The sequence below is a fragment of the Phaethon aethereus genome, assembly GCF_964289735.1.
Source record: "Phaethon aethereus genome assembly, chromosome: 13".
NCBI lineage: Eukaryota > Metazoa > Chordata > Aves > Phaethontiformes > Phaethontidae > Phaethon > Phaethon aethereus.
Window position 1 is genome coordinate 17,605,479 of NC_138589.1, and position 17,679 is coordinate 17,623,157.

At 43.0% G+C, this 17,679-nt stretch overlaps 1 protein-coding gene across 1 annotated transcript in view; it reads left to right on the forward strand.

The window, feature by feature from the left end:
* Nucleotides 1-7,101: 7,101 nt before the first annotated feature.
* CDYL2 (chromodomain Y like 2) overlaps nt 7,102-17,679 on the forward strand; it is a gene marked incomplete at both ends in the record, with an annotated part of 53,392 nt that continues 42,814 nt past the window's right edge. The window contains 3 exon segments of the mRNA XM_082005652.1: nt 7,102-7,171; nt 10,588-10,806; nt 15,234-15,291. Of these exon segments, the coding sequence (XP_081861778.1) occupies nt 7,102-7,171; nt 10,588-10,806; nt 15,234-15,291 (347 nt within the window).

Sequence of the window (17,679 nt, forward strand, 5' to 3'; positions counted from 1 at the left end):
GAGCACTCCAAAGAGCTGATTCGCTACCGTACACAATAAAAATCACTTTACAATAAGACAAAATAATTGATTTATCAAGAAGAAACCATGGGGTGTGATTATTAAGTAATGCATTTCTTGGGAATTAAGAAAATTTTGCTGCACTAATTACTAAAATTGCTAAAGGCATGGACAGTTTACAGTATTTCTTAATCCTTTCAACATTTTACTCTTCAAATATCAAATCCCCGCAATCCAAATATCGCTGGCAAATTCGAAAGCAGAGAACAACCCTCCAGTTACTTCAGTTGAGATAACAATACAGTTATGTTTTACGTAAGCAGAGTGTTTCGTCCTTAGGAATTCAACATTATCACACCACCCAGCAGACCACACAAGCCATAAACATCTTTGAGCTCCAAACTACCGTAAGATAGTTTTTATTGAACTGTAAGTCAATACTAAGCTGGTTAGCTGGCAAGTTCATAATCACCAGAGGTAATATTCACAGTTCGGGAGATGGGGTCAATCAAGAGCTGGATGTGCATGTGTTATTTCCTACTTTCATGATAGAAGGTGACAATGTTCAAAATACCCAATACCGGTATTTCAAACAGGAATCCTCTCAGTCAGAAGAGTCTTTGGCTTCACCCCACTTGGACCACATTTTGGTCATAAATGAAATTTTAGAAATAATTCAGCGCTCGATACCACCAACATTTATTAACCATGCCCAGACTTACTGTATTATACTCAATAACCGTCTCCAATCTGCTGCTCAGATAATAGTCTGGGCAGTGCCAAGTCCCACATTAACATGGAGTGCAGCGTTACACAAAGGACTGAAATCAAGAGATGAAAAAAGCCAACACAATGAAGACGAACGAAAGCTACAACCACTGCAAAGCCAGACTGCGCAGCACTCGGTGTCACTCCCAGACTCCGGTGGAATGACTACCAGACATCAGCTATGAGGTGAGAACATGGAGTCTAAAAGCCAGTAACAACTACAGCAGGCTACGAAGCCAAGGTGTGAAGAGATGGTCAGAGCAAACCCTAATGGCACTCTTTATCAAGGAAGATAATATCAAGAGGACGCTCCACACTTTACCTGGAGAAACAAATCCTTCACAGCGTGAAGCTGCAGGAACACAACTTGATACTCAAGCAGCCAGAAGCATAGCCCTTTGCTTCATAGTGGCGTGGCTGTGGCATTGCTAAGGTGTCTTTGCTGGTCCTGTCTCCTCAAGACTCCATCATGCCTGGTGGAAAGCAGGGCTTCCTCTTGTGATGAACTAGTTCGTCTTCACTCATTGACAAGTTGGTGTGAGAAAAGCTCCTCAACCTGGGAATGCCAGAGCAGGAGGCACTCGGCAGTAATGGCGGATAAGGGCGGGCGGGAGGTCAAGATGCTGGCCGGCCTGCTTGGCACCATCTTCACAGGGATCCCTCCCTCAGGTAAGCCGCCACGCTAGGCCGTGAGTACGCCAGTGGCCATGGGGCGGCCCTTTTCTCAGAGCGCAGGCCCAGAAGGGTCCAACGTGGCAACAGCCGATGGTGGTGTGCCACCACGTGCCCCACAGCTGCTTCAAAATGCCGGTTGCCCAGCACCTCCATGTGAAGACCAGGTGGCGGGAGGTCTGTGGCTTCCATTTCCTGGAGAAGGCTGGCTAATTTGCAAAATGGCTGCAAGGGAGCGGGAGAGGCCTCTCCTTGCCTGGCGGAGGGTGGCTGCTGGGGGAGGCGAGGGGTGGCCCCGAAACCCGCTGCCCTTCCTAGGCTGCCCCTCCTCGAGGAGACCCCGCCACCTCCCTTTCCTCGGCGACGGCCATGGGGCGGGTGGGGCGGCCATGCGGCGCCGAGGGGCGGGAAGGTGGCCGGCGGGGCCGCCCGAGGCCGGCGGCGGGGAGCCGGCCCCGCGCCCGCCTCTCCCCGCGGTGACCTTGGGCGGGCGCCGCGGCCCTCCCCGCCGCGCGGCCGCTCCTTCCCCCCGCTTTTTTTTTTTTTTTTTAAATATTTATTTATTTATTTATTTTGGCCACGGAAAGAGTTTGAAGCGCTCCCGGCTCGGAGCGGGGGGGGGGGGGGGGGCAGAGGAGGCCGCCCTCCGAGCGGCCCCGGGACTTTCCCTGCTGGAGGGCGCGGGGGGACCCGTCCCGGTCCCCGTCGCCCCCCAGGGCGTGGAAGGTGGCGGTGGGCGGCGAGGGGAGGTGGGGGGGTGGGGGTTCGCTGGCCCCGCCGCCGCCGCCGCGGGGGAGACGCGGCTGCCGGCGCTGTGCGCCCGAGCTGCTGCTGGTTACGCCAGCCCCGCCGCCTGCCTCTCTGCCTCTCCTCGCCTCTGATTCTGCGCACAGCCAGCCCCAAAGCCTGTCATTCTGCAAAACACAGTTTACTCAACAGAGAGAGCGAGTGGGGGAGCGGGAGAGGTGGCGAGAGGGAGACGGCGCGGAGGAGCCCAGTCCCGCAACCCAGCATGGCTTCAGGGGACCTTTACGAGGTAGCGGGGTGCCGCGGGGTGCCGCGGGGCGGGAGGGCGGCGGGGGGGCGCTGGCCGGGGCGCCGCGGGGGGCAGCGGAGGCGCGCCGGGGAGCCGCTCCGCCGAGCCCTCGTAGTTACCGAAGAGCGGAGGAAATCGCCGAGGGAAGGGCTGGGGTGGGGGGAAAAGGGCTGGCGTGTCTGCCGGCGGGGGGGGGGAGGGATGGAGCGGCTCCCCTCCCTTCCCGCTGCCTCTCTCTTTCTCTTTCTCTCTCTACTTTCCATCGGGCTTGATCTTAGCAGGCCTTGAAAGAGAGAAGGAGGAAGGAGTGAAGGAGAGCGAGAGTTAGCGGTAGGATGGGGCGGCGATCGCGGTGTGATGAGCCCGGAGAGTGGAGAAAGTCCAGGTAAAGTCATAGGCGCTCTGGACGTGCTGAATGTGCAGATTAGTGCGAAAAAATGCGCCTTAGCGCTGCCGGGAGGCGCAGGGATGGAGGCGGCTCTGCGCCCGCTGTGCAAAGTGCAGGAGCCGGCGCCAGGTTGCTTCACCCCGCGCCCGGGGTGCTGCGGGGGCGGCGGCCGGGCCGGCGGCCGGGCCGGCGCGGGGGGCCGTGCCGCGCCCCCGGCACCGCGGCGGGCCGCAAAGTTTGGCGGGCGCCCCGCTCCGGTGGGGCCGGGGGGCGAGTAGGGCGGGCGGCGTCGCCGCGCCGGCCCCCCGCAACCCGGCGTGCGGGGGGTATGGGGGGGGCGTGTGTGTCCCCGGCACGCGCAGCGGCGGGGAGAGCGCCGGTGCAGCGGGCGACGGCCGCCCCCTCTGCAGGTCGGGGGGAGGGAGAGAAAACGCAGCTGGCAGGCAGTGGGCGAGACCCAGCCAAATTTTGACCTCAGGCACCCAGTTCTAATGCCCAAACTGAGAACAAGTCTAGCCGCTCTCGTGGTGCCAGAGAAGAAGGGAGAAAGCAGAAATTAAAAATAAGAACGGCTGGACCCAGGTGTTTTAAATATCCAGCTCCAGTAAGTGGAACTCGGGTGGAAGTCTACAATCTAAAAAAAAGACCAAACAAGACTGGACGTCCTGCAGCGGGTCTCGGTGTGGAGCACCTCCTCAGGCTCCGTGTTTCCTGGTGAAATGGCCGTTCGCGTTGTGGTTGTCTGGAGCACAGAGTGTAAGGGCTAGGACAGAAACCGTCACCTTCCAGTGGGAACTGTGTGCCGATGATTAGGCACTGCTCAACCGTCGGGGTGTGCTTGGGTGTGGAACTGCTGCCGTGGTTCGTTGGACGTGGCTGGCTTACTTTCCCTTTGAGGATCTTGATGATCAGCTCTAGGGTCTTAAGTGCAAGAAGTGGAGGATCTGACAGGTTTCGTGTAGACAGTTTTTACTTTGTCATGGTCTTTCAAAGTCGTTAACGAAGGTCATAGTTAAGGGATGACATTGCTCTATTAGGACTTTATTTTGCTGAGCAGGACACAGACCCCGTTTGAAGTGAACAGCGCTTACGCTCTCCTCCGTGGTGTTAAATTATCGGAAGTACATGATGATTTAACTAGTATCGTTGACCTTTTCCCCACCATTTTGCGATATCTGTTGTATTACTTTGCACTTTTAAGGATATTGCAAGTCAACTGCATTGCTGTTGTGACTCCGGCGTAGCCAGTGGGAGTTCTGTGAAGAATGACTTTGACCTGAAAAAGTTACCAATAAAATTTTGTATTAGTAACTTCCGGGATGCGTAGACGATCTTTGCCTGGTAATGTCTAAGTTTTCTTCAGATGTTTGGATTAGTTCTGGAAAGAAATGAAACTAGTACCTCTTAGGCTAATGGTAGCCATGCTGGTTTAGCTCCTACTCATCATGAAAAAATTCTGCTAAAAAGTCTTTGTGTTATTGTAAGACGACAACAACGTTTGGCAGCTGGATGTGGGCTGTGCATTGAGTGCTACTGCGTGGCATGTGAGTGGTGCTGCTCAAGTGGTAACCTGCCGTGGAGATGTTCTGTGAGGGAGCAGACTTACAACCCGGTTTGCCATCAGTTTTAGGCCCGGTCACTTTGCAGGCATTTGCATGGATGAAATGTGAATTGTTAGTACTGCGGTTCAAATCCTCTGAATCACTTCCTTTCTTTGTTACTCCATTTGAACTACTTTTGCTTATCATTGTATAATATGGAAGAATTGTATCCACCCGAACAGGTAAGTGGAAGTATGGCTACTCATTCCTCGTTGTGAAGGAGAAGTGAGGTGTTTGGAATATGACCTTCTCAGCTGGTCATGGTGTAAAATCTTCATCCACGTGTCAGACGTGGAAAAAAAGTATGTGCAGGGCTTCAGTTATCAATCCATCTGCATTTTGCATCTCCACTGTGAAGTTCTCCATGACGGATGTCAGAAGAAATGTCTAGAAAGCTGAAGAGTTTGTATGTCTAATAGGTAGCAAGTGTGTAGATGGTAGTAGCTTAATATAAAAAACGACTCGGCTTTGCCTCCCTGCTCCTTCCTGTCCCAGAAAACCAGCTGCATCAAAGGGACTCATTAGAAAGAAGCTCTTAAGCTGCAATGTCCCACACCAGTTAGCACATGAGATGAAGTGCTTTCTGCCTTCAGAGCTGTTCTTGCTTGGATACTCATTCTTTTTCTGTCCTCCTGAACAAGTAAAACATTATGTGGATTGCAGGATGACCATTAAACAGCTTCAGGATTTTATCTTGAGATAATTTGGGGCTATTGGTGTAAATTAATAATTTGGGGTGTATGGTGACATTCCAAAGGTGTACTCACTCCTGATTCCCCTTTGACTCCATTAGCAATATCAGAGTTCTTCAAGGATTCTTACTGAACTTCAGCAAATAAGACAATAATTACCTCTGCAATTGGGAGTATTTAATACTGGCTGGAAAATTATTTTTGTTAAAGCTAGTCATGATCTAGGAGTCATGATAAAGCACATGAAAAAGTACAGAGTGTATTACCTATACTAACTTCTCATATTTTGGTGGAACTCAAGAAACCGAAGTATAAGCTTTTAAGTTTTGGAAATATATGTGCATATTTATCTTGTCAGTTCATTCATTTTCTACTATCGCATTATTTTAAAAGGCTTTTCAACCTTTTAAACTTAAAGATAAAGTCAATATCTTTATATTGAAGCAAGTAAGATCACAGACAAAATAACCTCAGTGTTTGGTTAACTAGGTGCCTTTTTCTGGTTAGAAACTACTTCTAATCACCTGAAATACCTCCTATTATATTTCTTTTAGGACTGTGAGACAGGCACCAATTTATTCTAGAAGCTAAAGAACACCCATTGGGAATTCTCTGTTTACTGGTAGTCAGTTCTAGATTGGTATATTAGAACCAAGACACTTTACAACAAAAGAGAGTCAATTCCATTATATGATGGAAGGTAGGTGTTAGTTTTGAAGCTCTGTTTTTAAGTAAATTTTTCTTTAACAGTAAGGAATGCTGTATATATTTTAGTGTAATTCTCAGGTTGTACAAAATACTAGTTTGGCTTTGCTTGACTTCCATGTGCTTATGATGTCAAGCTTTTCTGAGTGGGTGAGAGAGTCATGGAATATTCCTTTTTTTTTCCTCTTTCTCATAAGTAACCTGTTTAACGAACTTTGTGCATATTCCTTAGAAATAACAAACTGAAAATAAAAGCCTGATAAAAGGGTATTCACAGTGGCCTTCAGTAAGGCAGCCCTATTTTGCTTTCTGATTCAAATACACTGTTGGATGTGTTGATAGGAAATCCTCAATTTTGGTAACAAATGGAAAGGGTAATGTATTTACTCTTAAATACCAAGTTTGTTGATTCACATTAAAGTTGCTGTCAGTACTTGGAAGTAATATTTTGTGTTTTCCATGCACAATTTAGTTCTCCCGTTATCTGCACCCAAATGTCTCTCTCATAAAGGCTCTGGTATTAAAAGTATATGAGATGGCTTTAGAGGGGAAAAAAAATCAGTATGAACAGTGCACCTAACTTTATTTGTCCTAGCGCAGAGCATCCCGTTTACTGCCATAAAATTCCACATTATTGATGAATATGTGAATCAGTTATCAGTATCATAGAGATGCTCATGAAGCTGACTGATGCTTTTTTTTTATTTAATGTTTTGGGGGGTTATATACAATGAACACAATTAGACATTCAGGGATGACAATGTTGAAATCCGAACTCATATTTTAACATTGTGTCGGATGATATTACAACACCTTAGGTAAGTGATCTAAAGATTATAGCTAAATCTCTGAAGGGGACTGTCACATGCATGTATTTCTGGATCATAGTAACAAAATTAGTTTTTAAAACTCATCGATTTTTGCATTAAAGTGTTGCTTTTTGTGGAAAAGTGACGTTTTAAAAAATTGCATCTTCTCACTGAAATGATACAATGCCCATGGATAGGAGGCTTGTCCACCATAGTGACAGGTTTCAATTAAACCTTAGTCTGTTCATGCAGCTGTTTAAGAATGAGCTACAGTTTAGTTTAGCTCACGTGATCCACCAGAAAGATAATGTATTTCCAGATGAGTTACAACATCTCCCATTTATACCTGCACTCAGGTACCGGCAAAGCCAAAACTTGAAGATAATAATGGCACAGTTTGGCCTGCTGAATCCTTGTTGCATGTGGAGACATGCAAACGGGAGAGAACACGGCTGAACTTTTGGATGCTAGGTTTGGTTTGCAGATGCAGAGTTTAGAAGGTAATCTTTGTTTTACGAAGTGAGGAAATGCAAGGTTTTGAGCATTGTGGCTTTTCATCTTGCATCTCTTTCAATGGAGTCACTTTTTAGGAGAGACAGATACTTAAACCTGTTTATTGAACTGGAAAACAGAAATCTGTATTTAAAGTATTTCACACGTATCTTCTAAGACAGAGGTGACTTGCAAGAAGATGGTATATTTAAGTAAACGTTATTATTTCTGAAATGAATCAGCTTCTTTATTGCTATGACAGTTCCATGGTGAAGGAACAAGACTGATTTCACAAGCAGCAAACAGAGACTTGAAGTAGGATCTGGGGAATATAGAACAGAGTTAAGCACCTGCCCCTTCTGTAGAATGGCAAGCTATGGATGCAATGCTGATTTCAGTAAATCCTGGTTTGTTCCCACCAGCTAAGCATCTGGTCATCTGTAAGTAACACCTTTTTTTTTTTTTTTAGTGGAAAAGCTTTGTTAACAACTATTTTGAAGAATCAGCTATTTATCTGTACATTGTCATTGATCTATTATCAAAATCAGTATTTACAATACAACTGTCACAGAATCATTAAGGTTGGAAAAGACCTTCAAGATCAAGTCCAACCGTTAACCCAACACCACCATGCCCCCTAAACCATGTGCCCAAGTGCCACGTCCACACGTTTTTTGAACACAACAAATTGTCCTCACAATAAGGTAACCTGCAAGCAATATTACCCTCGGTCAGTAGAAATGTTGTTGCCTGATGAAAGTTTTCAGGACTCTATTCCAAATTAGGTGTGATTTGCAGTGCAGACAGTATGCTTCAATCCTAAACTGGGCAATCATCTGGACAATAGATTAAATTGAGGTATAAAGCCAATAACGAAGAGTTAACCTGAGGTCCCTTCTGCCCCGGTCTCGTAGTTCTCCAAATTAAAGATACTGATTGAGTTTCAAAAGCATAACTGGATAACTCCAGCAATATTCATTATCTTACTAAGGAATTCCAGTGTCGAGCCACATATGGAACATTACAATGCACATAATGACTGTCTTGTTTACCTACAAAGTCATTCTGTTACCATGATTCCAACTTCCTCATTACATTGTAAACTGCTTGGCATATTTTGGGATACTGAAAACCAATCAATTTCTTACGCATGTTACAGTTTTGTTACAATCTTGATGAACTGTTTTTTCTGGATCAAGTGTAGTTGATCTCAAGGTATATGTCATAAGCATACTCCTGCCTGGAAGGGCTACTGAAAACACACTCTGTATCATTCTTGAAAGCCTAAACATTTGCAGTGAAGACTTTCCCACCACCAAAGACACTGAGCATGCTTCCCTTCATTGTCCAGGTTCAGTGTTCGTACCTATCTGAAGATTAAAATGACATAAATGTTTGAAATGCTTTCTGAATGACAAGTACAGTGTTTTACTTTGGGCTGGTCTTTGATTCAAAATTAAAATCCAGTAATAAACTCATTGTTTAGTAATTGTTTCTGAAAGTTAAAATATTTAGAGACAGTTCAAATAATGGCAAAATTTAAATGTGGTCTAATATTGAAAGAAATTGGCTAATTATTTTTTTTAAATCAATGGAGTAATTGTGATGGCCAGCTATGCTGTAAATAGCATTTCTTTGTCCATTCATTTGACTTTTAGCAGTATTACAGTTTCTTGGCTCTGTGCATTTTCATCAGTGGAATCCCTTTTTGTTGTTCCTCTTTACCCATGTATTTTTCAGACAATTTCTGCAGCACGTTTTATGACACTGGCAAAAAAAGATTAATTAAATAGTTAACTGTTCCTTGTGTTTAAACTATTAGAAAACTATAATATATCAAACAAATATTTGCAATGTAGGGCAACTAGTAGTGGTGTATGTGAATTCTGGCTTGCACTACATTCATGCAAATAACAATATTCTGTTTCGGACAAAAGGAAAACCATCCTTTTGGCCTGTTGAATAACAATGTCACACTGTTTATTATCAAAACTTTAGACTGGTAATATTGCAAAGCTGAAGGGAAATACACTCAGTCTGTTTTCTTCTATTACACAGAGAAAATGCAGATTCCAATGCTATTTCAATACTATCTCATTATGAGTCATAATGTAAAATATTGTGGCAAATCTATTAGGTCTCTAAAAGCTTTCACAATAAGTTGATATGATTGACCTGTGCGGGCAAAAATGATTCTTGTTGTGGCTTACCAAAGAAGGGGAAATAGGCTGACTCTTGCAAAATTGTAAACGGTAGCAGCATGATCAGTAGACTACAACAAAACACTAAAACAAAACCAGCATTGAAGACATCTGTCAGACACTTTTCTTTGAAAAAAGCATTTGCCCCACTTGGGCTTTGCTAGATTTCTCACAGCCCACCCACAGATCTCGCAGCCCATTCCTTTAGAGGGGCAAAACAGGAATAATGAGGATATTTTCTTCTATAAGGCACTTCATTTATTTAGATTTTGTGGGTTTTATTTGAAATCATCTTATAATAATGTAATCACTTACATGTGCTCAGCACCCAATGGATTAAGAAGGGATACAAGGGACTGACTACACACCACAAAGCCTGAGCTCCATTGCAGGCAAATTAGTAGCACCTATAAAAAGAAATAGAATCAGCATATATATGTGAACATGTCTTGGTTTGGAGAAGAGTTAACAGGAGTTTTTAGAGGAAGGGCACATCTCACAGAACTCTTAGTCAATACACAGATAAGAATGGCTCTGGCTGGTGTAAATGGATTTTCAAAAAAACCTTCTTGTGAGATCTCAGAGGAGCGGCTACTAATGAAACAAAGCTGTGGTCCAGAAGGATTGGTCATCTCTTGGACTACCTGGTTCACAGAGAGGAAGCAATGAAGGGTGACTATGATATTGTTTCCAAACATCAGTACTGGGACCTGTGTCCTACAACAGAATCATCAATTATTTGAAAATAATCACATTTACAGCTGATAACTTAGAAATTATTATTAGCTTTGCAAAGAGAAAGGTTGACAGTGAAGATCTGGATGACAGCAGCTGAAATTCAGTGTTTATAAATGCAAGCTAATGATCAAAGGAAAAATAATCCTGATTATACATTCATAACAATGAATACTGAAGAAGCCATTACTATTCAGGAGAGATCTTGGAATCATTGTGAAAAGTTTTTGGGTTTGTCCACATGAGTATTTTAATTTGGATCAGGTGCATGCTTTTGAAGTGAATCTCCCTGTGATCCCCATTTACCACACCTCCATTTGCATCCCAGAACTGTCTTGGAGAGCAGTGACCGCACTCCCTTCAGATTAAACTAAACCAGAAAATGTGTTCCAGCTCCAAGTGGGTGTCTGGTCCATGGGACCAGACTACTGCTTATCAGAGGTAAACCTCAGGCAAACAGAATTTTGCGTGTTATTTTGAAAAAGCAGTTGAGAATGAAGCAGAAGATGGTGATCATCACGTCACTGGGGGATACCATTGGGCTTCCACATCTGCAGTACCGCATCCGCTTACAGGAGAACACAGACCTAGAAGTAATGCAGAGAAGGCCAACAGGGTGTTGCACAGTATGGAATGGCTGTCAGTGAACAGACACCTTACGACAACGTTCTGGCTGGCAGAAGAAGTGATTGAGGAAGATACGAATGGTATGGAAAGGACAAATGGCGGACGATTAGCTAATGCAGTGATGAATGCTATTTCTCATTGCACAAGAAAAGGCATGCAGCAAGTGAAATGATTAGGCAAATGACTGAGACAAAGGAAATACTTCTTCGGAGTATTTAAATCTTGGAACTCATTGCCATGGGATGTTGTGGAAGTCAGAACTGGTTTCAAAGAATGGCAAAACAACTTCTTGCAGGATAGATCCCTTTATACCTTTCAGCACAAAAAAAAAGTCTTTAAACTGCTGATTACCAGGAGCTAGGAGGGCAGAGCAAGGACAGCACTTACTCTACAGAAGCTGTTTCTTAAGCATCCTGTACTAATTTCTGTTAGAATATACAACATGTTGAGTTAAATGGACCTTTAGTCTGACCTTGTGTTGCAGTTCTTAGTTTTGTACTTACTACAGTCATTAAACAAACATAGGTATTGACTAAGATGTTGATACGGCCTGCAGAGATCACAAACATACTGGCCTTAGAAGTCATATTCTGGTATTCTAATTGCTAATCATTGTCAATTAGCATCCTTGCAAACTAAAGGACAAATCAGAATAGTGGATGCAGTTTCCAACACAGAAAAAGCCAGTTTCTGTTTTGGAGACCTCCCAGGGTAGACTTCTAACAAGATACAACAGGTGGTAGAAGCAAACTAAAGAGTAGCAGAAGGGAGGAGGTCGTGAAGTAACATTGCATCAAACATGCATAATAAAAATAAAGTTTTGGCTCATTGCTGTAGCTCTGGCTAATAACTGGGGTAAAAGGGATAAAGATAAAGTAGAAAACATTTGAGTAAATGCATGGAATGAGGCAAATGATAGTCAGTAGTATTAGAAAGTTATATTAATGTAATGAAATGTTTCCAATGATCAAAAACAGTTTTCTCCTACTTTTACGAGAAAAGCATTTCAGCATCTAAAAGGGCTTATCCATGACTTTTCTATATTTACATTTTCGGATGGTCTTCATAGGCTTCCTTAATGCTGTACAGGGTTGTTAATACACATCTATCATCTTTAAAGGCCTTACCTGAATATGCATTAAAAAGCCACTAACTTTTAACAAACCCATCAAGTTGCTATTGTGGTGGTGTTTTTTCCCAGAAATGGTGATTACTAATGTACAGAAGTACAAACAGTCTAATTTCTAACAGACCAGCTCAACTTGTCAAATTCTTTCATACACACAGAATTAACTTCTTTTTGACATCACTTCTCAGTCACTGCGTTGAACAGTGGTATTGTAAACTGCCACGCTAACCACAAAGGAGAGAGCTTTGCTTATGTATCTTATTAGTCCTAGTAAAAAGAGAGATATTGCCAAATAAAGTACAACATTACATAGGTTTTTAAAAGACTACTTTGCAAAATTTGCTTGACTATGCTAATGGACTTCCCTTTAAATGTTATGCAGTTGAAATTTGCTCTAATAATATTTTTGAAACTGTTAAATCATTTCCCTTTTTGGAGAAGTGGCTGTTTTGCAAAATATAAAATTACATTATCACATTAATACACATGATGAATTTGTCTTTCAGAAATCTTTTTGCGATAGGTTTCAGGTGTTTTAGCACAGGAAACCGGACAGGAAAGGTGCTGGGGAATTCTTGCTAAATATGGTTCACATGGAAAGAAAATGGACAGTTAATGCTTACTGAGCTCCTAAGTGGGACCCTTAGACTGCAAAGATGTTGATCATAAACTTGTTTGGTGATTAATGCGAGAGAGGAATAGCGGACTCCAGCGCGAACGTGAATGCATGAATTTAGGATGACACAGCATGAGAAGACCTTCTTTGATGAGAAGTGATTGAACTTATCTGTATACCTAAGCAGAGGACGTAGCAACCTTTTAGGTTCAGCAATGGTACAACGTAACGGTATAGCTTCAAATTAAATAGGAGTATGACTCAAGTATCAAACTCCCTACAGGGAGGAGGATGGAGACTTTCTGGATCCCAAATTAAGTGCTAGGAATTACAGGGAAAACTACATTTATATACTAAAATGCCTTCACATGACTCCAGGGGAAATAACCTGGAAGTTCTTGAAGGAATAAATACTGTCTGATGAGAGGCAATTAAAACTTTGTGATTCAACTGCAATAACTGGAAGCAAGACTGTAATAGAGTCTGGATATACAAACTCAAGCTTTTCACAATCCAAAAGTGTGAAAAGTTGAAAAGCAGCTTCCACTCTTGTGTAATTAAACATTACCAGTGTTTCATAATTTTCTTCGGTGCTGAAATGTCAGAACCAATGTACAGTAACAGTCAGAAAAGGAGATGGTAGAGATGATGAGCAACTTGACTGTTTTATCCAAGTGGGCACTAGTCACTATTATGTACCTAATACTACTATATGCTGCAGATTAATACGTGATAGTATACAGAATTTGTATAGTCAGCAAAATACACCATAGTGTGGAAACAGTGATAAAAGTAACAGGAAAATGAAAGAAGCAATAGGTATCAGCTTTGGCTCTTTGGCGGCAGCAGCAGAGGTGAATTTTTCTTAGTTAGTTAGTTTTTACAGTGGAAATGCAAAATGACTGCTTTTCTGTCTTTATATATAAAAACAAAGTGCAAGACAGGTAATTAAATAAAAAATAGACGATTCAGGCTGCGAAACTTTGTAAAACTGAATGTTCCCGTTAGTTACCTTTATGGCCTGATAATGGCTTGTGTACAATCAAAGCCCTAATCATGTGTGCACTGATGATACACAAAAGATGCAACAGAAACACCAGAGAAAGCTGTGTTTGATAATGTGTTTTTACATATACGGGGGAAATAGCAGCTCTTTTACTTTACACCCACAGAAACACTCATGTTTCTTAATAAAATAAAAAGGGTGAGGCCCTTGGCCAGCTTTTATGGCCTTCTCACTGCCGCATTTTATTTGCTGCTTGGTGTCAAGAATGGCAATCGTCATTTAATTGTGGGAATCGTGGTTTTCTCAGAGCAAAATTGTTTGGCATCACAGGGCTGAGCAGTGCCTTCAGGTGATTTGGATCAGCTTCTTCCTCTGACTTTCGTCTGGTTTAGAACCTGCTCTTTTGTACCTAATCCTGATGTGTTAGTGCCATTAGGGGAGCTGAAGTGCAAATACGCCGTCAGACTGCGCGGCGAGCGGGCTGCCTGTGTCACCTGACGGCAGCTAAGGAGCATCGGAGTGCTCTGCCCCTCCCGTGTCCATCGGAAGGAGACCCTCCTGCCCTCTTCCCCGCTGCCTCCCCACCAGAGGCGCGTGATTTCCAGTGCCTTTCCCGTGCGCTGGCGTGCACTTGCATCAGATGACAGATTAAAGCAGGAGTGCCAAGGTGGCCGTGTCATCTCTCCCTGCTGACTAAGACCTATGCAAACAGTATGTTGTCTGGCATTTATCAAGTGGACCAAGATAACAAGAATTCCAAGCTCCAAGGAAGACACCCTTTTTTTGTTGTTGTACACTTCACAAGCTTTGGATTGCTATTCTCCTCAGTCTTCCGTTACACTGATAGGATGCACTTTCACCAAAGAACAGCATGGCTCGACACATGGACTGCCTGTGCGTTTCATAATCTTGTATGAACTGTTGTTCTTGCTGCTGCAGAAAGCTTTAAGGAATTGCTAGAAGAATTGATAGAAGACTGCTGTTTCTCCCAATTGAATGACGTGTCCCCTGGCTTTGTCCTGAGCACCACGAAGGATGCTGGATCTTTTTCCTGCATTGTTTGACCATCCTGCACCTCAGCTTTCTGGCATGACATTACTTACAGTATTTCTAGCGAGTGCCAGCGATACCACATTTCTCACTCTTAGAAGCGGTATCAAGTATTGCAGTGTGTGTGTGGTTACCACTTACTGACAAGCTACTGTGGGCTGTCATTCGAATTGTTCTGTAACTGCGCTGCTGTTATTTTTTGTGCTTCATCCACTCATACCAAATACCACTGACAACTGCCATGTTTAGAAAACAAAGGCAAGTCTCATTTTAATGTGAACCGGACCTTCTATGTGTACCGTGAATGATGCAGTTTTCCTCCCCTGCTATTAACTGCTGCTCTTATAGCCTACTTAGTGTACAGGGAAAAAAGTCTTGCTTACTGGTCAGTTAAGATGTGTAAACTATTATTTTATTTTGAATATGCAATCTACATTGCAGTTGTATCTTAGAGTATAGACCCCTTGATTTTCTACAGTCCATTTCAAGATACGTGTCCAAAGTACAGTTCACAAACCAAGGACAACATTCTTTAATAATGCTTTATCCCCAAGCCACAAGGCAGAATTCCTTAGGTCACTGAAATAATTTCTGCCTTAACGTAACACCAAAATTTCTAGATTCCCTTATTAATTCTAGGTTTTTGTGCAGCTCAGAACAGCTCTAATAGAACTTTCCCTAAACATCTTTCTTATTTCATGTCCAGCTGCTGTTGCTCCTGTTATCACCAAAAGGCAACCATTCCAAGATCACAAGCATCTCCGGTAATCAAAAGTTGCAGTCTAATGGCAGCTGACCTTTGAAAGTGCAGGGTTAGCACTGAGGATGTAGTTTAGTACTGGGAATCACAAAGGTATGTTTTGGATGCGTATTTAAATGCATACACTTTTACAGGCGTCAAGGGTATTGCCTGCAGATATTTAGTATTTGATATATCACTTATTCAAGGCTTGGAAAGTACTTGAGTAGTAAGCCACAGGGTTAGCAGAGGAACTGCGTGATAACCCTTAGATCTCACAGAAGAACTGATAGCAAGACCTACGTTTTCATTCCTCCTCTGATTATACAGTCGTGTAATAGGGCTTTGCAGTGACAGATACAGTGTGACCGAGGGAGACAGAGTGTGAACCAAGGCTGTTTTATAGTCAGTTTTGTGGTTTTTTTTTCTTTTGAAGTGACTAGTCTTAATTCCATTTCTGAGGAGGTTACTTGAACATCTGACTCAAACAGACACACTTCTGAATGGGGTAAACCAGTAGCTGCAGCACTTCTGGGACAGAAACTGCAGACTGTTAGGAGCACGTTACCCTTTGCAAACATGGTGGCAGCTGCTTTTGATCTGTGGCTTCTCGCTGCTATTGTGTGAGGGAATCACACTCGCTGAGTTTCAAGAATCACAACAGAGACTACATAAAGCTGTGGCTCATTTAGGACTAGGTGTTATTTTAATGAGCTTAACAAATCCTATACAGGAGTGAGAGTTCCTTTGGTGTTCTCAGTCCTGCAAAGCAGCGCGCTCAGTCTGACTGTTGAGCCTGTACACTGTAGAGCCCTAAAAAACTGCACCAGTTCCATGCTGCACCAATTTCAGCAACATCAGCAACCCTAGTGTAAGTAGCTCGCCCGCTTTAGCAGTTGTTTTCAGCATCAAGTTGATCAGACTTCTCTGAACAGAGCTTAAATGACATTGTACTGCAAATGGCTTCCACTGCTGCAGGTCACCATGGTCACAGACGTTCACAGAAGTCCAGGAGGTCCATACTCATGTGGAAGCAAACTGATTTGCTTTGTGAAATAAGTACCCACAGAAGACAAGGAGTTGGCATTTTTGTTAACCAAACTTATCACATGGTTAAAGCTGAAACGTTCATGAATGTTATTACTGTTCTTGTAAAACATGGTTTGTTCATGTGCAGTATGGACACTGACCTTCAAAGGGCAAAATTCATTGCAGCACCATTTGTCTCACTTTTAGCAAAGAAGGACAAACATCAGTCAGCCACATCATATAATGTCTGTGTTCAAAAGAAATAGGCATACCTGGATGAGACTCTGTCTTACAATGAGCAGGGGTCTCACCCTCTGCTCCTAAAGTTAAAAGTTGCTTCTGGAAAGGATTTCTAACACCTATGTCCCATAGTGGTTAGGACTGAAAATGCACTGGAGGAAACACGGCCAACGAACTCTCAGGCTGCCTCTGCAGAAGAAACATTCACCATAGAAACCTAAAAATGACTCAGGGTGAGGAACTGGTATCACACCTATTTGCTGGCTGCAGTACAGTTTTATTAATGGACATGTATTGCAAATTATGTATTCTTGGACAGTCTACTTTGGAACACTCAAAAACTAAAAAATTACTTTTATAAAATTATTCCAGTGTGCTTTATTACCAAAAGCTGAGGAATATGGTAGATATACCAAGAAAATTAAAAGCCCTAGGGCTAAATATTTTTATAAAAGTCATTTAAAAAACAGAACTTCATCTAACCAAGTTGACCTTGCTTGTTACAGTGCTGGAGAGATTTGGTTGTGCGTAGCTATGAGTATAGCGCTGTTTAAATAACATAAGAATCTACCAGTAGTGTAATGCTTTGTGACTTCTAGTAAGACATAAGCTATAGCTTTTGACTCAGATGATTAGGGAAATGTCTGATATGCTAGGTTCTGCTGTCACTTACACAAACATAATTTATGTATATTAAAAAAAACTAATGCTATCTTACTATTTGGTAAAGCTATCTTTCCTTTTTTAGGAAGCCTTTTGAAAAAGTTTTCAGGTATCTAAAACCAAAAGATATCTGAGGGTCTGGCCCTTAAGTGAAAATATTCACGACTTTCCAGAATGCTCCTGGTGCAAAAGGTTGTGGCTCTTTTTCGGGCAAATGAGGGCATCCTAGAATACACCAGGACTGCTGTACCTTTCCTTATGATACATCTGTGCTGCTCATTTCTGTGTGTGTGTAGCTCAAGAAAGTAGTAAAAATCTCCCATGTGACATATGGATAAGGCAGTCACTTTCTTCAGTGGGGACGTGTAATTAATTTAGGCAGTATGTACAGTGATTTCAAGATCATTCCTAATCCCGAAGCACTTGCTCTACTCTGAAGGCTCTAAGGCACTTCCTCCATGCTCAGCCCTGCTCTGTGCTT